Genomic DNA, 27,862 nt, shown 5'->3' on the forward strand with positions numbered 1-27,862 from the left:
TTTCCAATTCAGCTTTTGGTAAGCACAAATAGCAGTTGGGGGTGTGAGGGGTAAGGAAGCCAAAACACAGTTTATGAACAGATTTCAAAAACAATTTGTACTGGGGCAGTTTGGAGATTTATTTTTTTTTAATTTTTTTTAATTTTAAATGCAGTTTTTCCCCAGACCCTTCTGATTGAGAGTTTGTGTGTATTAACATTTTTGGACATGCTTTTAAATGCATTGAGAAGCTGTTTGTTTCCCAGTTTGAAACACTTACTTTGTTTTAAAATTCAACACTAGTTATTATTATGCATAAGCCATTTAACTTACCTTTTATGCCCCTGTACAAAAGAAGTGGAAAACTCTGGTTTGGAATGGAGGAGAATTATGTACACAAGAAATGAAAACAAATACTAGCTTCTTCACATAGAGAGATTGGCTTTAACAGGAGAAATATGTGCTGTGGACTTGTGTTAAGAGTGAGGGAGAAGTCAATTATGATTCTAGATAGTAGCATTAATATCCATTTTTGCTAAAGTATAACTTATTAATTCTTGAAATGAAAGCTATAATCCAGTCATCATCATCACTTGACTAACATTACTTAAAATGATCCAGTGAGTTAATACCCAACTTTTTTTTAGGTTTCAAGTCCACTTAGTTAAATAAACCCTTGCATTTCTCTTTAAAAACCGCACAATTTTTTTCCCTAAGAGATACTGACTTTGACAACTTTGGCTTTGCTTTTGTCTTCCTTTCTTCTTCTTTTTCCTAACTTAATACTGTAAGAAATTACAGTGTTTCTATGTGATAGGAACTGCAGTGGAATTAAAGTGCTCATTTAGGAAAAAAATTCTTATTACTGGTTTTGGCTGGAAAGAATGTCTAGTCCTCCTCAGGGAGTTGCAGGCTTTAAGCTTCTGTGGGTTATTTCCAAATAATGGGTGAATTGTATGCAAAGTAATGACCCTTTTAAGAATTTGCAGGCTAAGAGTACAATTACTGAGTAATTTTGAATTTATTTAATGTTTCTATTTCAGTCTGAGGGAATGTTCTCATAAAGCTGCTGGTATAAATTAGGAGTTAGCAGATGGGCTTAGTATCTATTCTCCAGTCTGTGGACAATAACTTGAAAAAGTGTAAGCCTATCTGTTGCTTATCTGTGTCTAATGTATATTTTCTATCACATGTGTGAGAAAGAAAAATCTGGAAGGGTGTGTAGCATATGAGAAAGTATAGCTCTTTACCTGAATGCCTGTTCGTGCTGGAATGTTGTGTTGAGCAGAACAGTAAAGGGTGATGGTTGATCACTCTGGTTCAGACATGTAGATAATCGATAGTGGGCCCCAATTAACAATAAGTAGCCCTGAAGCCAACTTCATAATGACATCTTACTTAAGTACTAATCTTTTTTTTATTTACTTATTTATTTTTATTTCCATCTCTTCCTTTTGGTCACTTAAAAACTTTCTTCCTCAAGAGGTCATTAGGTCTGAGAAAAACCTGTTTTTACCTGCAGCCAGATATATAAGGTATTCCCTGATGGTTATACATTGTTGATAATGCATCTTTTTCTGCTGTTTTACTTAGATGACAGTGCCTCTGCTGCAAGCAGTATGGAGGTAACAGATCGTATTGCCTCTCTGGAGCAACGTGTCCAGATGCAGGAAGATGACATCCAGCTGCTCAAATCTGCCCTTGCAGATGTGGTTCGACGCTTGAATATTACAGAGGAACAGCAGGCCATGCAGAACAAGAAAGGACCTACCAAAGGTTTGCATTTCAGATATATGTAAAATAAGTAGTGCAATTCAATGAGTGTTTTATATGTATAAAGTATGTTTTTCTTTAGATCTTTGAAATATGCAAAATCAACAAATCCAACTCAAAATACATTTGCAGTTTAACCTGTTAAAGACAACACATAAAAATCCAAGTGGGTAAATCTGTGAGCCTTTGACAGTTCCCATGAACCAGCAAAGCATTTGCATATTCTTAGTGCTTAATCCACTCTCTACATTTAACCATGGCTACCACTTCCTGACTTTTGATCAAGATTAGTTTATAAACTGTTTAGGGAATGCATTGTCTTTTGTGGGTGAAACTCCTAATAGGCTTAGGGTTTTTTTAATCCAAAAAATGAATTAAATATAAGTAAAATGTAATTTTAATTTAATTAAAAATGTTCTAAGTGTCTTTGGATGGTGCAGACATAACCAAAGACAGAGCTATGAGGTAGCACAGAGGTGAAATGACAGAGGAGATGGTGCAACAACAGCTGCTCAGCTACAAAGGAAAGGTAGAGCTGCGGTTGGTACTTGACCCTGTTCCAGTGCAGCAGATCCAGAGCCAGCGAGGTGGCAGATGTGGCAGACGTTGCTACTCAGTGATATGCTGCACCCATGTGCTGCAGCGTGCTTTCTCTTGGTTCCTGCTCTGCAAGATTGGCTTTGTCTGTACACAAATCAGAAAAGCTGAACATCCAGTGCTTCACAGTAGTAAAGGTTTATTAGAACCCAACTGGTGTGATTTACTGTAGTCTGTGAGGCTGCAAAAGCCTGGGTGACTGCCTATCTGCAGTTTAGCAGAAATGCACAAGGTATTTTTAAGTAGTCTTAGGAGTAAGAGTGGTGGCAACCTCGATGTGGAATGAAAGTATGGCTGACTTCACAGGCTCTCTGTTATCTAAATTAAGAAATTGTTTCTTTTGGGGTCCTGCTAGGTATTAATATAAATTAAAAACTTAATTCACATCGGAAGTATGATGTGTAATTATGGATTCATAATTTTCTCAGCTGGGAATTAGGACTTCCTTTCATCTTGGTTATATATTTGTGACTTTGCAATAGATACTTACTTCTAGGCATTGATTTAACAGAATAGGTATGAAACTACTTAATTTGCTGAACTGAGATGTCGTATTTGTTATAATGTTTTGTGTCTGGAGATGAGGAAAGGAGAAAGGGACAAAATTACAGAGCCAGATCAGTTGATATCTGGCCTGATTAGCCAGATATCATACTATCTGTTGGACAGAATATGCAGTAAATGTCTGTGAGCTGGTTTTCCTGTTCTCTTCCCTTTCTGTTGTATTCTCCTCATTTTATCTTTGACTGAAAAAAAAAATAAAAATCAAATAAGTTAAATGTTACTAAAGATAGCCTCCACTGTGATAAAATGTTCCACCAGATCTGGTTGTACAAGGGATTAAGAGGCTTTATGTTGCCTGTAAAATAGATATTATCTGATGCATGGGGGAAATAGAGTCTGGTAATTACTACTGAGTTGTAACCAAATCAGTTCTTCTTGCCTGCTGGCTTTACTTAGGAAAATACAGACCAGATATTCATGGATTCTGTGAGCAGAGTTGAACTAAATCAGGAGATGCTTTCTGGGTTGTGGCAGATTGTTAAAGCCATAGTTCAATGTACAATGAAGAAAAGCTGCTGTAAGCCTATCCCTCTGCCTTCTGTGGCTGGGTTGGTTTTTTTGTGTGTGTGTTTTGTTTTGTTTTGGGGTTTTTTTTTGTTTTTTTCTGAAATGTATATATGGCATGGATACTTCTTTGTGTGTGTGTGTGAAATGACAGTGTAAGAAGTTTTACTTTGTGATAATGCAAATGGAGGACTACAGATGTCAATTGCTCTTTCACTACAAATTACTGAAATGAGTCCTGATAATTGCCAACTAAATCCACCTAATGTCTGGAAGTAGTTGCTACTGTAACAATTTATGTAAAGAACTTTAATTTTACTCTATGTTAGTCATATCATTAGTGTATGATCAGCCTTATTAAACATCCTTTATAGAATCTGAAGTATCCTGATCATTTGTTTCTTCTAGCTGCTTTGTCAAGTGTGATACATTTCACATGATGGCCTATTTTTCCTATAGTAGGCACAACTACTTTATAACGAATTGCACACAATTACTTGGCACAAGACTAAGCTCAATTTCAGTGTTTTAACTTGGAATAGCATTACAGAGGCTCCTGATGGAGACTGTTAGGAGAGGGGTTTGCTTAGATGAGTGAAACTGGTGTGCTGGCTTCTAGTGTTTTAACCCCTTGGGCTGTATGGACTCAATCTGTTTTCTTTCCATTTATCATTTAATGACTAATTCCACATTTAGAATTGTAAAAAGTGGAATTTGATCTCACAGTGTCACAAAAATCTTGTCCATGCAAACTGGGGTTTGAAGTCTATTGTATGCTGCTGCTTTCATTTGATCTATAGATGAAGTAGATCAGGATTAAAAGTGTGTGTATGTCAGGGGAGGTTGTGACTTTGGAAAACAGGATCCCCAATGTACCATTTAAAGTCTGGAACAAGAAGTTTCATGGGACCAAAGACTACATTTTTTCTGAGTACTTCAGATGTAAAATTGATTTAAAGATTTCAAGTTTCAGGCTTTCAAACCTATAATGGAAAAAAGCTTGAGCTTGTTTTCAGTCTTTGTGTTCTTATTTTAGACTTGAGCTAGGCAGCTTAAAAGCAGCATATATCACAGAAAGTGAGCTGCTTATCTTGGCCATTTGTGGAGCTCCTTCACTAAAAGTGTTTTGGGTTTTTGTTTGGGTGGGTTTTTTCCCCCTTCCTTATGTAATTCAACTACTTGGCGGAGTTCAGTATGGCTTCCTGCCTTTGTTTTTACTTGTGTTTGTTGTTCTTTCCTTTTGCAATTATTGGTTTGTTTGTAAACTTAACAGCCCTATTAATCCATAGATCAGAGTATGATTAAAAAAGCTGCTGCTGAGGCTGATAAACATGTCAGTCCTGCTACCACAGGTAAGACCTCCAAGCAACAGAACTTCCAAAATAAACGTTACTGACAAAGCAATAATACCAACTTGTTTGAGTTACTGACTTCTAACAGCAATGACATGTGTGGGGTTGGTTGACTGTTATGTCAGTTACCACTGGTGTGAACTAGCTGTTGTAAATAAAACTAAATAGCTCCAGAGTAAATAGTGGATTAACTGAAAAATGTTTAGTTTTTCTGTGTGCTGTGTAAGAGGTTCATGAAGTTGCTTTCTACACTAGCTAGATTTTGAAATCTCTAGTTGCAGAAGCGTGAGTTCTGGGTTGGTGCTGGATTTGAACCAAAACCTCTGTTAAAGGTTGCACGATTTATTCCTGGGTGCTGCTAGTTTCGATTTAATAAAGTTAGGAGAGTAAACAGACTCCAACTAGTTCACTCCAGCTACTTTTTAATAGGCATTGTTTAATATAGCTTTAAAGAAAGAAAATATTTTAATAATTTGTTATTTAGCTTTAATTATGGTTCTAATTTGTGATCTCAACACCTCATTGAAGTTTTGTGAGCTACAGAAATCTTGTCAGGAAACAAGTCCACAACTGCTCAACTGTAGCTATCTGTGATTCTGTAGTAAGCAACAGAATCAGTTTTATACATACAGATTAATTACAGCATTGCAGCAATTAGTCAGAAAACAAGCAGCAGAGCATCCAACATGAAACTGTAGAAACAATTTAATTTGGAAGAATGAAAACTGTAGGATCATGATATCTGAATCCCTTAATTAAAAAAAAAATAAATAGAAAAATAGAGGCATGAGAAGCCAAAGTACAGTAGATTTTAGGTGTTCTGTATAAGCTCTAAAGACAGCATTAGTCTGTTAAAATACATCATGGAAGCCAGGACTGGAAGGCCCCATGAATTAATTTAAGTCTTGTTTAGCCTTTCCTTAAAGCTTCCCATAAAATCAGAGAGCCCTTTTTCTTCCTGTCCTCGGTAAGAATGATGCTGTCTCACCCTATCAATCTTCTGTGGTTATAAGATCTCAGATCCTTAGTGAGCATGGAGAAAATTTTCTTTTTTTTCCTTTGTTTACTTGTTCTCATGTCATCCTTCAGTCTTCTAAGCCAAATAAGCCTCGTTTCTTCAGTATTTCCTTATAGGTTTTTTCTAAATTTCTCTCCTCTGAACAAATGAGTGATGAATACATAACAAGTAAGTGTATGTTCTAATGAAGTTTCAAGGCACAGTTTGTCTTGAAAGTTGCATTCCCAAGTAGACCATAATATTTACTGACCTAATCTTCTCATGGCACAGGCTTTCACATCTATCTTCTTTTGTTCAATATATGAAAACTTCAGGTGAACAAGTGAATAAATGCTTGCCGTCAGTGCTACAATAAGAAGTTATCGTAATATAACCTAGAACTGTATACAGTTGTTAATATTTTGGTTTAGCTTTTTAGATTATTTATTCTCAGCAGGCTTTTTTCGAAGAACATTTCATAGGTATTCTCTCTGCCATCCTTTCCCAAGTTCAGTGAAATTTTATCTTGTGTTCCTTAAGTGAGATGTGACTGCTGCCTTCTCTCAGGTGTTGTTTCTCTGAACCCAGAGACTTTTGGCATCTTTACAAAGCTGGCTTGTGATAAAGTTCTGTCAAATTCCAAGTGATTCAAGCTTTCTTCCCTGCTGCAGAGAGAGCACTAGTCATGTTTGCATCTGTGTTTTTAGGCTATGGTCCACTGTAGTTTTCCATGTACTTATTGCTTGCAGTTTTAACCACTGTTTTTGCAACTAATTTCTAACGTACTTGAATGGGACTTTTCTGTTATTCTTATGTTAATTATAGATATGACATGTATATCCTTTTTTGAGCCAACATTTGATCAGGAGAACGTAGGTAGATAATGTTAACTCATTAAGTTCACTCTTCTGCTGATTTCAATTGCTTTTTCTGACTGAAGGGTAAAATTCCTTTCTGTCAAACATAAGCCCACATTCTTTGAAAGAAGACCTTTTGGGGCAGTAGGGATTTCTTAATAGATCATTTGCTTGTGGAAGACCTGCAAGAATGTTGAGGGGTGAAGAGCAGGAGTTTCTGAGATGGCAACCTGCTTTCATTTCTAGCACTCCTCTGAATGCTATCCAGGTAGGCAAGAGACTGATGCTCCTGTAAGAGAGCAGGATTGTTTTCGGTGGCAACGACTACCTTTCCACTTACCAGTAAGCTCCTTGAGCTAAGACAGAGTTTTACAGATGCGAGAGGTTGTAGAATTGTGTGCTTAAGCCATATGCAGATGATTTGCTTGATACTATTATTATATAATTATATTATAATATAATAATAATAATGAAAAAAATCTTCCTTGTTAAAACCCTCATCTATGGTGAGTTTGGCAATAGTGAAACAAAAATGGCATACTGCACAGATACTTTTAAATATTCTAATGTTTGCTGGGGAAAAAAACCCGAAAAGCAAATGAAAACAATGATTTAATCTTATACTTGTTTTACAGCAAGACCGCTGGTACAAACCCTGCCTTTAAGGACTACTGTTAATAATGGAACTGTGTTACCAAAGAAACCAAGTGGCTCTTTACCTTCCCCATCAGGAACCAGAAAGGAAACTGTATCACCAGCAGCAAAAAGGTATGCATCTATTAGAAACCTTATAATTGCAAAATTGAAAACATGGTATATCTCCTCTTTGAAGGTTCTAGACATGTAGCTTTTCTTACTTGCAAAGCAACAGTCTAAATATTTAGTTTGGAAGGAAAAGGAGAGATGGATTTCATTCTAAGAGGCTTTAAACTTATTTGTCCTAATTAGAATTAAGGTAATTACCATGAATATTGGAAGAATGCACAATGCTTGATCTACTGGTTTGTGTTATTTTCTTGCTACTATGGTCTAGCATATAGAGAATAAAGCATTTCTACTGTGCTGTTGCACAGCATGACATGAAAAGTAGTGCAAGAATTCTTTTAGTAGCTAGTAGAAAAATATGTAGTCTGTAGAGAAAGTGTGCTATTATTACAAATCGGTATGTTACCTTTGGTGGTTTTCTCTCACTAAAAATTATCATAGAAACTGCATGTGCAATGTCAGAAGCATCTCAGGGAGGGGGAAAATTCTATGCCTAGCACATATTTATGCAAATGAAAACATCCGTCTTAAGACATCTTACCATTAGCATGTATTTAAGTCCTTTTAAAAATTACTGCTCTCTCAATTTGCTCTGTGTGTGTTTAGTTGTTTTAAGTGGGCTACATGTTTTATATATCTAGTTTATAAGGAACGCAATGGATCGGGTGCGTCAAGTTCAAGTTACATGTGACAGTTATTGTGGTGCTAACCTGTGGTATGGTTTGCCTATAAAAGATAACAGCTTGGGTTTGTTTTTGGGGGGTTTTTTTTTGGTTGGTGGTTTTGGGTTTTTTTTTTTTTACATTTCTTTTGTTGTGTGTCATCCTCAGCTTTTTGTAGTGATGATGCTGACAACTCTGAGGAGGGCAAGTTGTGGAGATGAGAGCATTAACCTGCTAAGATCTGAGGTCTCTTTTGTAAAGACAATTTTTCCTTAAAGGGGAGATGATTACTAAGGATACGCCACTCTGTTTATTGTGTTGAAGGGGACTGATTTTCCAGGAAACTTGAGGTTTTGTTCTTGTAGAGAAGAGAGAAGCTATACGGTGCACAATTAAAATTGGAAAATGCCATATTTGTTTGTGTTGCACAAATTAACTCCTATGAACTGCAGCTCACTGCAGCTGTAGGTTTTGGCAGGTTGGCCTGAATAAGCCCTTAAGATAAGAGGAGGAAGGCAAATACTGTATAAACTGTTCCATTATCAGAATTTTGAAAATGGGTGAAAGAACTTGCCTTTTAAAAAAGAATATTTATTAGTGTTTAATAAGGAGTACTATTTTGTACGTGCTGGATTTTTAAAGAAATTTGTTCTTTACAAATTATTTTTTCTTAATAATTCTCATAATTTCATTCTCACTAATAAAGTTTCAAGTGGTAATTATAAAACACGAGAGTACAAGCATTGGCAGACTTAACTTGTGTACAGAGGGTGTGATTCTTGAGTCTCTACACTCCATCTCTAAGGTTCAGCGTAGGACTTTCTGTCCCAGAGTAGGGTGGATGAAATGCAGGTCAAGGTCATACCTATGCTTTCTCTGTTCTGAGAGTCCTTTGCATAATTCAGGTGGTCCATGAGGTATTGCCTGCAGCTTGTAGACATTATCGTAGCTCAGGATCCCTGTAGATAAGTGAGACCCTGCAGCCTTTCCACCTGACCCATCTGCAGTCTGGATACCTGGAGTGCCAGTGGGGAAGTCCCTGAGGAGCATCCTTAGAAAGCATTTTTGGACTGTCTTCATTCCTGTATGAGAATATCTTCCACAGGATAAGGATTTAATGTCCTTTTATTATGCTTTATCCCTTCTCTTTGCTGAAGAGGCTAGACTGAAGGTGCTTTAAATAAGCAGTATGAAAATATTTATTCAGTTTTGGAAAAAAAATACAAATGGGCAGTTTTGCTGAAATAGATGGACATTTACTAAGAGTGCTTAGGAGAGCAGGCTTATTCCATGTCCTTTGAAAAGCTGTTATAAATCCAGGTGCTGTGGAATTCGTGTTCCCTTCAAATGCTCTAATATTCTGTATTGATTATCCTTAATATGGAAATTTTGTTCTTTAATTTTATTTTTTATTAAATTATATTAAAGTATATTTCTGTGCCTTGCCTATAAATATACTTCAAGAGGAAGAGAGTGGAATGGTAAGGACCTCACCAATATGGTACGACCCTTTTTTCTTTTTTGGTAAATTATTCTCTACTCTTATCATTTGATAATGAACCTTAAAATAACTGATGGGATTTCATGTTTTTATAGTAAATCGTGCTCCGAATATTCAGTATTCAAAGATGATGTATTAAGTGTTCCAAATAGCTTTCTTGCAAATAGTCAAGTGGATTAATTCGTTTTGCATTCATTAAGATGAATTCATTCATGCTTTGTATTTAGACTGGACCCTTTTACCTTCAGGAACTGTATGTGTGTATGCATAAAACAGTAATGGAAATACATCAGCAAGATGAAATAGCTTCCTTTTTTTTTAAGGGGTAGGACTTGTTTATTTGTGTTAAAAACTTCATTTGGTGTTGAACAGTTTATAGATGGTGTGTAATTTTAAATAATTTTTTTAGTTCTGATTTCTGCTAAGCAGTCATGTTTTTATAGTGCTCCTTTCATATAAACTGATTCCAAAACTACTGCTACTTTGTAGCGTAGGTATTCTTTAGTCCAAAATATGGTAATGTGGCATAACAGCTCTAAATAGTTTTAAATGTTTATAGATTTTTGAAAACTTAATTTCTGCTTGGATACTTTTAATAGTTTTCCTATACAACATAGGTGCAGAATTGAAAAATTTGACATTTTTCAAAATATGAAAAAGGTAACATTTGAAAAGAAAAGTTTAAAAAAGTAAGAAAGAAAAAAATTTTATTTTTTTCTGAGTTATCTTCTAAACCTTGGTCTGCTGTTGGGAATTACAAAGATCTGCTGGGATTACTATAGCAGAAAGTATCATCTTCAATTTTTTTCTTACCTGCAACTGTATTTTCAAGAGAGGCAAACATCCAGGTGAATGGGGTCCTTCCCAAATGTTTTACTGAACAGCCTTATGAAAAGGGGCATTACAAACAAATAACTTCTGATTCCTCCATTCTCTGATACTTTCACCATTTAGGTTAGGAAGTGTATGATGCCCAATTGAAATGACATTAGTCTGTCCCCTGAAAGAGCATGTCGTGCATATTTGTATAAATTCATGCAAATAATCTCCATGGGGACCAAGTGTACATCCATACATTCCACTGCTTAGAAATAGATGTGCTTACTGATACGTCTGCACACACAATCTCATTTCATACAATAGCTGTATTTAAATGTGTTGGTTAATTCATTTGAACCCACAGGTTGGTATACTGCTTATCTGCCTTGCTGGATTACCAAGGAGATGCGGTTCAGAGTTCACTACATTTTCTGATTTCCCATTTAATATTTGAAATGGAAATGACTTCTTCTGGCAGGAATATAAAATTGGAGGTAATAAAAAAGGCTTGAGGCTGAAAGGGTGGAACTAGCAGGCTTTTATTTGAGTTCTGCCACATATTCTCTCAATGACCTTATGCAAATCATTTAACCTCTATGCATATTGGTTTTCCATATGTAAAATGTGTGTCTCTGGATATCAGTAGGTTGTTATAGGGCCTAATGTGATAATTAGATCCAGATCTTGCAAAGTGTTGAGTAACCTCAACTGACTCTGGCTTCAGTTAGAACGGAGGGCACCAAACCCCCGTTCAGCATTCAGATCTCATATAGTCAACACCCAATTATCCAAGGTAAGGAAGGAATGAAATAACCTGAATAGAGCAAAAGCACAAATCCAAAACGTAGGTCAATTGGTTTATAAAAGTATATAGTGGTAATACAATGCAAGACAGAAAGCCTGGTGATGCTGGTGATACTGGGACCAAAAATTCTGGTCCAGCACCAACAGGCGCTGCTGCACTCAGGTGATGGGGTGCCATGTGAACACAGCTGGATGGCTTCCAGCTGCAAGCCAGCTAATGCAGAGCTGAAGTGATTTTGCAATGAGCTGGATAATCACCTGACATAAATAATCAAGAATTGCCTGCCTTTGTAAAGTGTTTCCAAGTCATCTTTGCAAAAGCCTTTGCCCAGAGGATTTGATTTAAAATTTAATGTTGTATTTACTACTTTTATACTGTAGAAGTGTATAAGCTGTTTTGAGTACCACCTTTTTGAATGCTGCCATATTTTTATTCTGAACTTTGTGCTTAGAATAATTATTTGAAATTTTCATTCAGAATAAGACGAGTTTAGTGTATCATGAGCAGAACTTTTCCTTCTCCCTGCACTCTTCCTTTCTCATGTAATGTGGCTTGAAGTTCACTGCTTAACACTAAATTTGTCTTTGGAATTTGGCCAGTGCACAGTAGTAGTGTTTTGTGTTCACTATTAAAATCTAGGGGTTTGTGACTCCTCTAGGATAGCTTTGTTTCCGCTATTTGAGGGGGAAAAAGAAAAACAAAAAAGTAAGGGAGGAGAATGCAGACAGTACCTTTCCCAGTAGGGATGCTGCTGCAGGCTGCAGGCTAGCACATACTTTGCCTTTCAAAAGGAGACAATCAGTCATTCTTTCTCCCCCAGCAGATTGCAACGTATTACAATGGTGCAAAACTCTGACAATGGAGATCAAAAGGAAGAAGCTGGAACAAAGAAAACATAAAGAGCTTTGTTTGTAGGGAGAATAAAATACTTTAATATGATAAATTCCTGTTCTTCTAAACTAAACGCATGGCCCCTAGGAAATTGTTCAGTCGCCTGGAATTAATGTTCTGTGTTCTGTTCTGGGGGCAGCGATGGTTTGTAACTGGCACACACACAAACTCTGTATCGAACCTTCAATTAAGTCTTCTATTTAACACTTGAAAGAAAATGGTTTAAAATAAACAGAATATAAATTCAAAAAGAAATCCCTCTCCATTGAACTTTGAGTGGCAAAACTATTATGCCACCTCACTATATCTCTAACAATTAAAGTTATTAGTGCATTTTGCTCAAAGGCATAATGAAATTAAAGTCATATGTTATTCTTGAATTTATTCTAATTGATTTAAATGAGGGTCAGAAATAGTGCTAGACAAGTTTCAAAATATTATTAATATCATCAGTTAGTGTCTTAAGAGCATTGTGTGCTATTTTAAAATTTATTTTATTAAAATCTTTTATATTTACCCCCCAAATTTTGGTAATTAAATATATGGTCTTTTTAATCTTTGCGAGGTTTGTTCACCACAATTCAGTAATGCAACCATCTGAAACATACATGCTATGCAGTGGTATATGTATGTATATATGAGGATTTATTTTCTTGCCTTTATTGTTGCTTTTTTAATAGTCTTTGTCTTCTAGCTGGATCATCTGTCTTGTTTCTTCAGATTGCCTCTTATTTTAATTTTTTTTTTTTTTGAGTCGCTTTACAAATGGTCAGTGTATTGGAGCATTGCTGAGGTTTTGTCATTCAAAGATACATTGGTGTTCCTAAATGTATGGTTTGAAATGATCAAACATCTAACTGAGTCAATAAGCACTGTGTTGTTAACTCTTGCACGTGACTTCATATCTTGAAAGCATGCAATTATGTCTTTTGATGTAAGTTTGTTTTAAATGTCTTGTTTCCACATTTTATTGTTGCATTCACTTTTTATTCTGCTTTGTTTATGCACCTCTCAATCTGGATTAAGCAGGTCTGTGAATCTTCTCAATGCATGCAAACTGAAAAAGCCTGCTCTAAGGTGAGGGATCCTTAATAGCTTTGTAGTGTTGAAGCTCAGTTGTTTTTCCTTTCTGTTTCGGTTCAACATATAGAAAGTGTCTGTTTTAGTACAAGCATTAACATGGTAGAACTGTAATTATTATTCCCATTTTTAACATTTTCAGAAGTACATGTTTAAAACTTTCTCATCATTGATAAATGCATTGCAAAACTAGATAATAATTTCAGTTGTGGTATCTGCATTATCTCATGCTAACATAATTTTTATTATAGGATGTTTCATTAGACCACATTGCTGTCTTAAGTTAAAAATTGTGTTATCAAATGTTACCTTTTTAAATAACTGAAAAGCTCTCTTTTTATATCACTAATGTGGAAGCCAAATTCTGGAATCCAGTTATACTCTTACAAACCTGTAAGTTAAATGAATATTTTCTGTTTTAAATCCCTCTTCAGGTGACAGTGTATCTACTGTAGCCATGGATATAAACACTGGTGTTTAACGCTATAGCTACCAAAATGTGTGTATGCCAAAACTGAGTTAATATATAATGGAGTTATAATCCTCTTTTCCAACCACCTGCTAATACTTCTTACTGGGCTTTTGTTGTTGTTGAAAGTTTAAAATAAAATTTGTCAGAAGATACCATTGCTAATTAGTTTAAGCAGTAATGGACATAAACCAAAAGAGTTTAAAAGAATTTTGTTCTTGTGGTAAAAGTAGTTTTTATACTGATATGAGACTTCATTATTCAGAAAGAAGATAGCATTACACTTTTAAGGTTTAGTCCCACCCATTCGTTTTTTTATCCATGAGTTCATCTTTTGAGTGTTGATAGCTATAAAAATAAAACCCCAAGCAATATTAAAATTAAATTAAAATTGCTTCTGTAACTTACATTAGTATCATTTGGTGCTTTCCTTAATTTCATTTCCATGTAGGCTGATATAGCCTCTTCTTTTCCTTAACCGGGAAAAGATGCCAAAGTAAAGGTTTGATACTGCAAAATCACAGAGAGGATTTTTATGCAAGTACTGTATATAAGGTAGTGGAAGGACTCATGCTAATAAGGCTATGTTATGTGGAGTAAACATTTTCAGTATCAAGGCTTTATTTTTTGACTGGAGTAATATTAAATCAGATGATGTCATGAGGTGCAGGGAGAACAGTTAAATGTTAACAGTATATTATTTAATTTACAAGAAGAGGTTTTTTTCATGCATTTGACATTGAGATGACTTGGATAGTGTTAGGCTAGTATGGGAGACACTTATTTCTGAAATGAAGACAGAATTAAATTCTTTTTACTGCCTTTTCCCTTCTCCTATGACTGTATTTGTTCTGTGCCTGTGTGTAACTTCGCATTCTGCTTGCTCTCTCCACAGAAACAGTATTTTAAATTTTTTTTTTAATTTCAGCTTAATCATTTGAATTGTGCTTGGTTTTAATACAAAAACGCAGCACTGAACATCTATCCTACCATCACGTGTTCCAGAAAGTTTTTTGTCAAGCTACCTGAGATGCATCTTAACATGCATCTGCTCTGCAGAGCTCCCCCTGGGTGGGGTCTTCCTTCCTTTCAGAAGGGCGACTGCTTTGAGAAAGTCTCCGGTTCGGTTGTTCCCGTTGTTTCTGTAACTGAGCCTCAGCTGAGGTGCTGAAACATTCCCCTCCTCGCTGGTAAAAAGACATGAGGGAGCAGGAATATATTTTTTTTTTTTTTTTGTATCAATGGTGGTGTACAGTTGATAAGCTGAATATTTTTTGACCAGACCAGACAGAAGAGTCTACCTCTAACTCTTTAGTTATGAAGAGCCAATGCCTCTCTTTCTTACACCACACAGAAAGTGGGACAGAGCCTGAGGAGCTGACTGAATTAACAGGGTAGGGATAGTTGTTAGGGTCTGAGGGGGAGGTTTGGAATAGTCCTCAAGGATGCTTGAGATGAGCGTTACGATAAGCAGAGCATCCCTGGGGGTTTACGGACGTCAAGGGCAGCTGGCTGGCGGTGGTAAAAAAGGTGGCTGGGATGAGACTGAGCCTTGAAGGAGCAAGAACAAAAAGAACTGTTTTCACAAAGGGAGGGAGCTTGTGGTTGGGATTTGGGTAGAGGGGTGTGAGCTTGAAAGCGATCGTTATGTCCATGGCTTCTGGGGTGAGAGAGCTGCTGAACGTGGTCATGTAGTTATTGGGGATGTTAGGGGTAAAGGGGATGTCCGTTCTGCTCTTTGGAGGGGAGAAAACAGCACAGGACTGGGGTGGGGGGAAATAAGACCCTGACACCGAGTCCTGTCATTCAGGTGCTGCTATGGGGGTGATTCCTGCCTTGGTCGGGGTAATGCTGCCTGCACCTCTCTGCTGCACAGGGAGTGCAGCAAAGTAAAAATCATCACCCAGCTCAGGGCCTCACCCTTAGCTGCTCCCTCTCCTCGCTGGAAACACTGCTCTAGGGAGAGGTGCTTTGGACTAACAAATAACCGCAGTAATTTGTCTCCTATTAGGTGTAAGCTTTGAGTGGGCTTCTCTTAACTTACTAAGCAATACTGCTTGTGTTTTGGCTCATGTTTTTCCATCAGAGAGAGCTGGATGTCTAAGGGGTGCCATAAAGTCATACAAGAGCTCCCTGATAGCTATCTTGGCAGGAGGGATGGTTGAAGAGTGAGAGAGTAAGTCAAGCTTTAAGCCTTTGAGAAACCCCTTGTCAGGAGATGTGGGGAAACTAATCTATTCATACATGTAAGTAGGAGGCATACATTTTTGACAAGCTAATGAAAAAATGCAGGCTAGCTCACCGTTAATTGCACTTTGGGGTATGTTAAAACTAGCTTTGAACCACAGAATAATTGATACTGAATGAAGACAAAAAGTTGGCTTGCACGTGCTCAAATTTTGACCTACTTTTGCATTCTCTGTAGTCTGGCTGGAGCTGTCAGGTAATATGCCTTCTCTTTAAATCTTTCACTTCTTATTAAGAGAATCTAAAAGTTGAGAAGTGTGGAGTGGTAGTCGGAGATTTGAAATGTGACCTGGAAAATAGATACTACATCTTACTCTATGATACTGCTTTAGCCCATCTTCTTAATTTTATGATTAAGGAAAAAGCAGTATGTTTGTCTCTGTTGCAGCAGGTACTCAGCAAAACTCCTATGTAGGTTCTTTAACAAATGAAGTTATGACTGAAAACAAAGTTGTAGTTATTTTTAGGGTCAGCATTCTACTTGATAAGTTTCTCAAAAATACTTGTTGTAGAGATATGTGCTTTTACAAGTGCCGCTGTAAAACTTGCTCCTCTTTTTATTAGCACTGTTAAGAGAACCAGTTCAGCTGAGCGTGTGTCCCCAGGCGGTCGGAGGGAAAGCTATGGAGATTCCAAAGGAAGTCGCAACCGCACTGGATCCACCAGCAGTTCATCTAGTGGTAAAAAGAACAGTGAAAGGTAATGTTATCGAAATATCGTCTCCTTTCTCCGCCTACTGCCCTAATAATTAAATTAGTTTATGTCGTGAAATTAGTTTCACTGGTTTAGCAAACAATGGGAGCTGCTTTTTTTTTAAAGCTCCAACAGTTGGACAAAAATATATTTTAAAACATTTCAAATAAAACAGGTTTTCAAATTTAGATGAAATTTATTTGCCTTATTTCCAAACCATAAACAATGTGAGAACCTTGAGTTGCCTGGAAAAGTTTGTCATTATTAAACATGCCTTTTCCATTATCTTAGTGGTTTCCCTTGGTCTTCAAGCTCCTGAAATGTACTTATTCAAGTTCCTGGTTGTGGTGCATTGACCCCAGCTGGCAGCTAAGCGCCACACAGCCACTCAGTCCCTCTCCCCCAGTGGGACCGGGGAAGAGAATAGGAAGAGCAAAAGTGAAAAATCTCATAGGTCAAGATAAAGGCAGTATTAATAAGTGAAGGAAAGAGGAAAAGAAAAGAAAACAAGTGATGGAAGGCAATTACTCACCACCTCCCACATGTAGACAGATGCCCAGCCAGTCTCTGAGCAATGACTGCCTCAGTCCGAGGGTCAGATTAATGAGAAGTGGAGGCAGAGGCTTATGTGCAAGTGCTATCCAAAGAAGTGGAATAAAGTGATGCCTATCGCTGTGTATCTCTGATGATGCTTCTCTGTACTGCTGACAGTCCAAAGAAAAGAGAATGTCTTGTCCAAGGGTTTCAGACTTAGGATGGTCTTGAATGAATAGCTGATTTATTGAGGTTTGTCACTATTGTCAGTATTGGTCAACTGGTTCCTTCCTGTATTTCCTAGACAGATTTTAGTCTTAGCCATTTCACTTGACCAGTCCTATTCCAGTTTCCTATGCAAAACGTGGTGTTGATAGTACTGTTTCACTATCTCACAGATGATGTGACCATAGAAACACAATGTTAATAAAGGATCACATAATAACCTAATTTACCTGTTCTGTCTGGGCATCAGTGCCATCACAGGAGTCACTGGGCTGCTCATGAGCTGATGGTATGGCACAAAACATCCCTTCCTTTTCATCCCTTCAGTATTTTTGCTTGATGTAAGGAGTGACTGAGGTTGTTGTGTACTAATGGACAGCCTAAATATGGGTGATTACATTATTAATAGTTTGTTTTCTGGCTTACTTTTTCAGCTATGAAGCAAGACAAGCAAGTGTGCAAAGTTTATGAAACTAGTGAGAGGCTTAGAAAATTGTGGGAATAGTGAAAAAATTAAGAAAGCAGTGTGCTTTCTCGGTGTATTTTATCTTGTAAAATAAATTTCATTAGAACAAGTCCTCCAAAGGTGAATTCTGTTTGTGTTGTTCTGTGGGAGATATATCTGTCAAAATCTAAATACAGTGCTTTGCAAAGTCTGTGTTTTGAAAATATCCCTGAGTTCCTGCTATCTGCATAAGGTGATAATTATCTGAAATTATTTATATGTTAAAGCAACTAAAGAAATAAAGTGACAATATTAATTAGGTTGTCCATTTGAATTAAGGAAATACATGACTTCTAGTAGCTACATAGAGGTACTGTACACTTGAAAAATGGATTCCAAAATAGCTGAGAAATAAAAACATTACGACATAATTATCTGCAAAATTGTTTCTGCTCTAAAGTTGATCATGGTACTTGAGATGCATTTTTTATTTTTCCATACTATTCTAACAGAAACCCAATGGTTATGTTACTCTGCAGTTGTTAGGCCACAAAGGGTTGAGCAACAGCATTGATCAGAAATCACTTACTTTGGACTCAAGGAGGAGGTCCAGCACACAACTAATGCAATGCTTAAATAATGTGCAAGTATCTCAAGGAACTGATCGAGAGCACATGTTAGATTGCCTTAGCTGGAGCTAGTGATGTTGGTGCCGCTATGAGAGCAACCGTTGTATGGTTAGAGAGTTTTCCCTGATTCCTGTCACATGCAGCCTGAGGGTGTTCACCACCACAGCTCTCATCTCCTTGATGAGTGTCCTTATCCTGTGGAAGAGGCTGGCTAAAGACTTGCCTCGTGTTTCTTCTTGAAGCTGGGCCACCAGGCAAAATATAAAGGAAGAGTCATGGGACTAGAAGCAGAATTAGCGTGATTCTGTATGCTGGGGGCTAAGGCTGTCCTTCTAGAGCTAACTGTATGTGTGAAAAGTGAGGAAGAGGGTGTTACTTAACCATCTACTCACAGCCTTATTATTTATATCATTGATAATTATGGGTCCCTACCAACTTAAGATGTTCTGTGGTACTATGTGATTCTGTGTCAGGTCTGTAGATGAAGCTTAAAGCAGAAGGCATGCCAGGAATCCAAGAAGACAATTGTAAAATTATTGTTTTTCAAAGTATATAGAGTTGTAGGCTGTCAAGCAAAACCATAGTGCTATTGAAAGCCATTTTAAGAAGCTTTAAGCATAAGGAGTATGGAGATGACCATGATCTCCTGTGCTACTATGGGCTGTCCCAACTCCTGATGGCTAAGAGCTAGGGGTAAGCCTTCCTAAGGGTTAGATAAGTAGGAAGTGACTCAAGTTCACAAAAAAGAAAAAGGGTAGCCAGACTTCTGAGCTGTGTGTGGTTAGGGTTTGTATAATTAGAAAGTACACATAATTTGCTTTATAACTGTCATGAATCGGCCTTTCACATTAGCTTGATCAGCTTGAGTAAGTCAGCATGGTCTGTTCAGAGCTAGGGACTCTTTTGTCTCTAATATGGCAGCATTTCTCACTAGTGCTCCATCCCATAAAGTTTTTATTTTCTAAGAATATCTTCATTCATAAGAAAAAATGTTAATATTGGTGTTAACAATGGCAACACATCATTCTATTTATATGGATGAGATTGGCCTTGTATGCCAGCTTGAAGCATGAATTTTGATGCATGATTAATACCAAGGCTGATATTATGAAAAGTTGCTAAATAAATGGGCAGGATCAATAGAATTCTTTTTGGTTTGGTTTGGTTTTATCATTAAGTAAATGTATTATTCTTAATATAACTGTCAAATCAAGGCAAAAGGAAAAACGCTGTAAAATTATTTGCTACAACTTCTGTTGTAGAAAGAGAATCTTTTATGCTTAGAAAAATATTGCTTGCAAAAATCCAACCCAGTTTCGTTTCTCTTTTTGGTTTCTCTTTATCAGCCAACTGCAGTCTAGGAATGGATGTGGGGATGGCATCACAGCTCTAGGGACACTTCATGCTTCAGTATTTCTCCATCAGAATGACAGGGCTTTCAACCCTTTTTGGATCACCCTAAGAAACATAGAACAGTAATCTGATATTTCAGAAGTCTTACTAGATAGAAAGAACACGGAACTGGGAGGAAAAATAACTGTGTAATATAACTTTGTGTCCCTTTCATGTTTCATCAGAAACAACACCCTCAAGCCTGATTATACAGGGGCAAAGGACAAAGAAAACAAATGACTGGCTTTTTGTGAAAAAGATTGCTTCCTTCTGGCCAGGGTAGTCCAATCCAGAGAGCCCCGCAGCTTTTCTGCCTCTTACTTCTCCACACACTTCCATGTATTTTCCCCTCAAGTTTTGCCAAATATTTTCTCAAGACAAAAAGACAAATTAATTTCAGGTTGTCTTCCAGGCAGCAGTGCAGTGAGAAAAAGACTCTTTAATCATGATGGATATGTGCTTTCTGGGTTTTACCTAGTACTGTCATTCACTGAGAAGCAATTGGGCAGTTCCATGTTTTATGTGAACTCTTTGTAAAAGCAGGATTCAAACTTTGGTTTGCTCCTTAAATCCAGAGAGAACAAAGCCATGAAGTAAGTGAACATCCATACATGCACTGATATGCATGTAGCCCCCCCTGTTCCACATATGCAGAGAGGTGTAGTTAAGAATATATTCCTAACTTTTTATTATAGTTGTAGACTGCTTTAGAGTAACAAATCTCACTGACTGGAAACCAAAACTGATGCAGTTGCTCATAACTGGACTAATTTTGCAGAAGAAGAGGATTTTGTAGTTAGTGGAGGAAAATCTATAGTTTTGAGAATGTAAGGAGAATTGAATGTAAAAGTTTTAACATCTGCCATCAAGAAGCCACAATGTATACTGGTTTTAACTGTGTCTGTCTGGGGATTTACCTTGTAAATAATTGAATTGAAAAAGTATTTTTATTTATATGTACACACAAAAAAATATAAAATATCTTTTATTTTTTTAATTTTATATTATATTGATACCTTTATATGTGCAGACTGTATGTGCATGCTATTCAAAATAGAAATTTCTTCATTATTTTCACAGCAAACCCAAGGAACCGATGTTCAGTGCAGGTAGGAACTTTTAAAATTTTTAAGCAAATAACAACTGTGATAACACAATAGATTATTCCCCTCCACCCCACCCCCCGTGGATGCCTAGAAACTGGTATGGGAATCTGAACATGATACAGGCTGCTGCTGACATATTTTTAAAAAGTTGATCAGTTTGCTCGAGTTTTTATTGGTCCAATAGGTTTTATTTTACACTTAGAATTCTTCGTAAGAAGGCAAAGAAAAAGGCTGTATCTTCTTACCCCAAGTATGTCTTCCCTTTCAAAGCACTATTAAGGTTTTGTTAATTAAAGCATATGCCAAGTTCCAGCTATGATGCTGTCATGTTAATTTAGTCATAAAAGGGAGCCCTCAACTACTGTTAAAGAATGCCACATCTGTCCCAATGCCTTGTAATAAAATTTGTCAAATGACAAATAAAAAGGTGTTTTGTTACTACAGTTTTGGAAGTCTATCTTTAATTTGAAAATCACTTAAATTTTTTCCTGCTTATGTATTATCCCTACAAAAAGATTTTGAAAGTGAAATTGTAGGTATAAGTGAAAGCAGAGTTTGTCCTTGTCATTAGACAGTTACAAACTTTTGAACAGTCTTGATAAAGGTATGAAGCTGAATAGTATATAAAACATTTATTTTTGTTCTGAAAAACCAAGGACACTAAAATAAAATCTTTCTTTTAAAACAATAAGGAAGGAAAAAGCCCTGTTGATTTATCAGATGTATCATATTATTTTTGGGTATAGTTCTGTGACAGTAATCATACATTAAGCTGAAAAAGTAGAAAATCTTTTGTTTACTGCGCTGATTGATCCAACAAAGCTCATAAGCTATACTTCAAAGTTCAGTGTAATTGATTTTGAACTGAATAATGTATAAAACTAAGTATGTACTTAAGTCTCTTGTGATAATACAATCACAGTTCATGTTCCTTTCATGAAAACTGTTGGTTTAGAAAAAGAAAATTTCTGATTCACACAGAATATATTTTTCTTGTGTAACATTTCTCCTTCCTTTGCACCATGTAAGCAAAGGTATTTGGAATAATTTTTCATCTGACACTTTCCCTGTAGATAAAGATCAGTAATTAAACAGATGTGACACTACTTCTACCCTTCTCACCTGGACAAAATTCCTGCTGAAATTAATGTTTTTTTTCTAAGAAAGTTATACTTGGTATTTTACTTACTTTAAGCATGTAGTTGCATAATAGAGCTTAAGCTAGTATTTTAATGATAGAAGAACTAAACAGAACCCCTAGCTGGAGGAAGAGGATTTTGACTGTCATTACTCAACGTATGGCATGGAGTATGGCTCAGTGTTTTGTTAAGCACCAGGTTAGCCTCCAGCAGAATACTACTGGACATTCGGTAGAGCAGGTATTTAGTGAGTTTATTGTATTCAAACACATCTTTATCTAGCCCTTCTGTCTCTGTCTCTGTAATCACAAGGGAAGCGCCGTGTGACACACTGCAAAGGTAGGTTTCACTTCCAAAACCTCATAGCTCTCGAAGCAAAATGGTACTGGTGGGATAAAAGCTCAAAGTATAAACAGCTATTTTCTAATGTGCGCGCATTTTTGCAATGTTAAAACTTTCCTAGTTCCTTTGAATGAAACAAGAAATATTATACCATCTATTATACAGTCTATTGAATTATAACCCTCAGGTGTACTTTAATAATAATAATAATGGGTTATAATTTAGATTCCTGTGGACTTTTTCAGAAGAATTTGAATTAGAAAAATATGTTGAGAGAGCTATATGGCAACACATGGATGTTCACTGTGTTTGAAATGGTGTTCTGCACTTCTACTGAAACTTGTATAGAATCTGCCCCTTTGTTGGCTGTTTTGCTGTTAGCCTAACATGATTATAGAAGCCTTGGTTTTTCCCTTGCTTTTTCTTACTGAGTAGACTGTAGATTTTTCTGTTGAATAAACAGACCTAGGCCTCCAACTAATTTCTCAGTGCTTTTCGGTCAATGTCATAAAGCAGAGTTACATTTGGTAAACATACCATATTGTTTTCTAAAGCTTTAGTTAAACTGTAGTGTAAATATGCACATTTTTGATGCATGTTTATATCTGTGATATAATCACAGATTTGTCTTGCTTTTTAGACATTGCTAAATCCTAACAGTTTTTCCACTAATCAGCATCTTTCAGCTTTGCAACAAATCTAAAATTGAACAAAGCAAAGAATGTTTGTTCTCAAGGCAAAGTCTTTTAGAGAGTCTCTGCCTCTGTGTATTCCTTGTACAATTTTATGCCTGCAATCAGTAGTGGTCTCCTTTGCAGATCCTACTAGCATTCACATGCCTTCTTATTTCAGTTCAGTAACTTAATTTTTGCAGTTACTTTCAGTGACAATTTCAAATTTACAAAATTGCAGATGTAAAAGATACATTTGTCTAGAAGTCTCACCACTGGTCTGTCTTTGTAGTTTGATGATTGTCTGTCTTTACATCTATATCTTCACATTTAGAACTTTGCTGTCTTAAAAACTTAGTTAAGAAAAGTACGAAGAAAGGGGTGTAGATTGATTATGTAGATAATACGTTTGGATTACTGACAAAAATGACTACAGATGGAATTAATATTACCAAAAGTTAGAAATAAATACACAGTATGTATTTCTGTGCCTGACCTGGTGAGCCTAAGTTCCTCTTTATAGTTAGTAGAGAGAGAGAGAGGCATTCCGAAGGCACAATTTATACACTTGCTATATTATACTTGGTATAATTTACTATATTTGCTTTTGGACATCTGCTTTAAAACGTGATTAATTTGTCCAAAAGTACCTGTTTCTCCCTATTTACCCTAAAAAGGAGTTTCGAGTGATTAGGTCAAATACTTGCACTGTAGATGGCTAAATGCAAGTTCTGTGAGTCCCATAAGTTTCAGGTGAGACTAGCGGTTCAATGAATTAAACTTTTGTTCATTCTCAGCCTCTGATAAGCACAGTCTGTGGTTGTCGCTGCTGAAAATCTATTGGCTTCCAGTGCACCAGTATCAATAGTATTGGCATGTGGTTCAAGCTCATTAAATAGACGCTGCATGTGCATACAAATAGTGCTGTATTGCTCTGCTATTTAATGCTCTACCCTTATATTTTATTTTCCAGTACAGATCTATTGGAGTAGATTTTTAAAAACAATTCCAGTATTCTAGCACTTTAACAGGCATCTTAAGCTCCAACCATCTGTCACCATTATTTCAGCATTATTATTGCTTCTTTTTAGCATTCAGTTTTCTGTTGTTTTCATTATATGTATGATTTCTGTAAATGAAGCTAGAGAGCCCTAGCTGTAACTTTACTGCGACAGATCAGGTAGATCTCTTTCCCAAATGAATTAGTCTAAAGGCAAAATACACATATATTTAGGTAATACAGCATAGCTATGATGTTTATTTGTTCAACCAATAATTTTTATTCATTTAGTCAGGATTTGTAGCATATGCATATTTCCAATTAAAATAAAGCCTTAGTTTTCAAATTAAAAAAATAATGCTATAGTTGTATTGATACTTAACAATTCATAGCATAATTTTAACAGTCCTAAATTGTATAATTTTTTTTCATTTACATGATTTTGTTACTTCTGCCCTTCCATTTCCTCTGTGCCCACGATTATTCTGTCTAGTAACTCTACAGATGTCACTGACTCCAAAACTGCTTGATTCGCATGAGAACAAGGCTGAACCCCTTGATCTGCCGATGGAGCAGCAAGAGCCAGCACGTTCTGAATCTGGACAAACTTCACCAGAAGTTCACAGGACACCCACTTTGGCCTTGCCAGTTCCCAAAAGTCCTAGTCAGACCTTCATGGCATTTCCCAGATCTCCTAGTTTTATAAGCCCCATGAAGTCCCCAAGTCAGTACTTCCAGATCTGTTATTAATCCCTGCTTCTCTCCCCCAAAAATATTTCTTACCAGTTCAACACATTTAGTATTTCTTCTAGAAATGTTTACTTCTGTCAGCCAATTCAGTTTTTGTAGCTTCTCTCCTGTATGTCATTTTCCTTTCTTTTAATGTGCTGTCAATGTTGTCATTCCTTTTTCAATGTTTAGTAATTCTTAAAGCACATATCTTTTCTGCATGTACATCAGCATGATTCCTTTTACTAATTGTTTGTGTTCCTTATTTCGAATGTATCTCTAACACTGTATCAAGTGTAAAGCATATCTTTACACTGAGATGCAAAGAATGCGACTGAGTGTTGGAAAATACTTTAGATGCTGATGCTCAACTGTAAATATTGATTAAAAAATAAAATTAATTTTAAGTGGCATTTCTGCGTTAATTGTAATCTTTGATGTTTTCCCCTTCATTTTTAACATTTAAAAAACGTAATATTGTAACGTTATTTTTCACAGAAAAAGGTTTCTATTTCAGTCCTTTCAGTTTTGTAGTTCTTCATGACATTGTTTAGTTCTAATTCTGCTGCTCAAAATATTTAGAGGAAAAAGGGACTTTGTATGTTAAAAAAAAATTCTGCTTAGTGATTCTGATTTAGGAAAAAAACCAAAACCCTGCTTAATTTCTAAGTTTGAGATTGCATGTCGTTCTTTAACCGTAATGCACCAAACTGTTAAGTGGGAAGGGATGGAGGAACACTGGAGTTCTCCACTGATGGGTTTTTTTGTGTAACATGAAACATTTCTGACCTTTTGTAGAGGAAGGATACGTAAAAATGTTTCTTCGTGGACGTCCTGTTACCATGTACATGCCCAAAGAGCAAGTGGAATCTTACAATTTGGAAGCAAAAGTAGAACTACCAGCCAAGAGGCTTAAACTGGAATGGGTGTATCCTTTCTGCGCTAGAGCACTACTGGAAATTAATAATTTCTTAATTATTTGTTTTAAATAATTTTTTGAGCTAAAGTATAGCAGAATTAAGATCATAAGGTTAATTTCATTAGTGAAACGACATTCCATTGAAAATAGGTGTTAATTTCTTGAGGCTGCTGTTCTGTACCTTGTGAAGTACAGGGTGGCAGCTTAAAGAAAGATGTTGCTTAAATGTTGCCTGAAGGTTAAGTCTGAAGCATGCTAATGAGCTAAAGATTAAACTAGGCATATTGTAAGAATGTAGTGAGCTGTGATTATTAATTACAGTATGCATAAAACAAGCTCAGGGTTTTTTTGCTCATTCTCAGCAGTAATTTATCATTTTAAACTGTGTTTTATAAAATGTGTACTATTGTCCTTTAGAGGATGCTATCATCAACTTCAGTACTTGAATAAGCCCGGAATTGAATAGCACTTTGCAACTGATAGGTGCTTAGCAATAAAATTCACAAGATATCATATATAAAATAATGTTTGAATTTAGATTTTAACTGTGTTTAAGCACCATAAAGAGTGAACAACCAGAATTTTCCACTGACTTCTGTGAGTGGACATAATTACAGAATTCTAACTTGAAAGAAATCAGTGTTTCATTACATACAGAAATTTTCACATTTCATGTTTAAATATAATGAGAAAATATATTCTTTATTGAAAAAAAGAAATGACATTTCATTTTTGTATAATCTTAGTATATGTAATAGATGATTTAAGATAAAATATAAACACAACAAGATCTGAATCTACTTGTAATATCCGCTATCTTTACAGAGATGAAGTCTTCATAAGGTTTTCTATTTTAAGAAAAAGACTTTTTTGGGGTCCCAAACAGTGCAAATAGGAAGTTGCTTTGTCTTCATAAAAAAGACGACAGGCTTCATATAGTCTTTTTCGAAGTTGTATAAATAGAACTGCATGTGGTTTCAGAATACACACAGAGAGTTTCCAAAAGTCCCATTGTATTCACAAGAGATTAATGACAGATTTAGTAACCATTCTTATTATTCCTGTTGCAGCTGAGCTTGTGGGTTCTACCCCACTCTGCTGGAACTGCATAGATAATGCATACAGAAATAACTGAAGATGAGTTAAACCCCCCCCAAATCCACAAAGTTAATAAAAGACCTGAAATTAGAGTGCTAAATACTGCTTGCAGCATTTTACAATCTGTTGTACAGGCTCTCACCATATATCACAATAGAATTGAATGACTTCTTTTTATACTTGTAAGGTGCCCCTTGCTTAGGGGGCCTAAGGATGATATGGGAGAAGGTATTAGGATGCTTGCTGAAACAACAAAAAACCCAACCACAAAAACCAGATTGTCATTAGCAGTGTGTAGGTGGAAGGCGAAGTTAATATTTCAGACTATTATAAGAAATTATAATTAGAGTAGGTCATGATTTCGCTCTCCTTAGTTTCTCACTTAAGCTTACTTAAATGACTGAATGTTTGCCAGATGGAGTATTATTTTTAGTTCGAGTATTCATATGTCCTTCCAGGTGTGTGTTTGTATACCCAGCAGAATCCTATATATAAAGGTTGTCTGTGAATAAAAAAAGGTATGAATTAATAAAGTGATCTAACTAACCCTAAATGGTTACTGAGGAGGATGCATATTTTTCCAAAACTACTGTGCTAGCTTTTTCAGATTTTAATTTCTTTGCTGTTAAACCCAGTCATGATATCCATGCTTAAAAGTTACACCAATGACTAGGTATATGAAAGACTTTAAAAAAAAAAAAAAAAAAAAAAAAAAAAAAAAGAGCTGATTATGCCCAATATACAGACTATAATGATGAGAAGAAAAGCTGGGAGCAGGAGCTTAAAGTAATTTAAGGAGAAAGACAAAGACAGCAGAAAACCACCCAGTGTTGCAGGCATTCATTCCTGTTAAGTTGGAGAAGCTGAGCTGTTTGATTGGAGGGTAACAGAGCTGGAGTAGGAGAAAGCATCTTTGGAGCGGAGAGATCAGCCTGGCTGTGGGATTACAGCCAGAAATGCTTTCTTGTGTAAGAATGGCGGTAGAGAAACAAGATATTGCAGGTGAGGTGGATAAATGGAAAGGGCAGAGCAGACTATGATGAGAAACAGAAAGAAGAAAATCTAATGTATGTAGATT

At 36.2% G+C, this 27,862-nt stretch overlaps 1 protein-coding gene across 12 annotated transcripts in view; it reads left to right on the forward strand.

The window, feature by feature from the left end:
- The window catches only part of EML1 (EMAP like 1), a 130,816-nt gene that overhangs the window by 73,072 nt on the left and 29,882 nt on the right, over nt 1-27,862 (forward strand). For 4 of the 12 annotated variants that reach the window (XM_049828902.1, XM_049828897.1, XM_049828900.1 and 1 more), the window contains exons 2-9: nt 1,573-1,755; nt 7,259-7,391; nt 13,093-13,143; nt 16,427-16,561; nt 20,861-20,889; nt 22,338-22,364; nt 24,532-24,762; nt 25,566-25,695. In XM_049828902.1, the coding sequence (XP_049684859.1) occupies nt 1,573-1,755; nt 7,259-7,391; nt 13,093-13,143; nt 16,427-16,561; nt 20,861-20,889; nt 22,338-22,364; nt 24,532-24,762; nt 25,566-25,695 (919 nt within the window). The remainder of the gene's footprint in view (nt 1-1,572; nt 1,756-7,258; nt 7,392-13,092; nt 13,144-16,426; nt 16,562-20,860; nt 20,890-22,337; nt 22,365-24,531; nt 24,763-25,565; nt 25,696-27,862) is intronic. The other 8 variants (XM_049828905.1, XM_049828908.1, XM_049828906.1 and 5 more) reach the window with 6 other exon arrangements.

Source organism: Accipiter gentilis, chromosome 25, assembly GCF_929443795.1.
Source record: "Accipiter gentilis chromosome 25, bAccGen1.1, whole genome shotgun sequence".
Classification (NCBI taxonomy): domain Eukaryota; kingdom Metazoa; phylum Chordata; class Aves; order Accipitriformes; family Accipitridae; genus Astur; species Astur gentilis.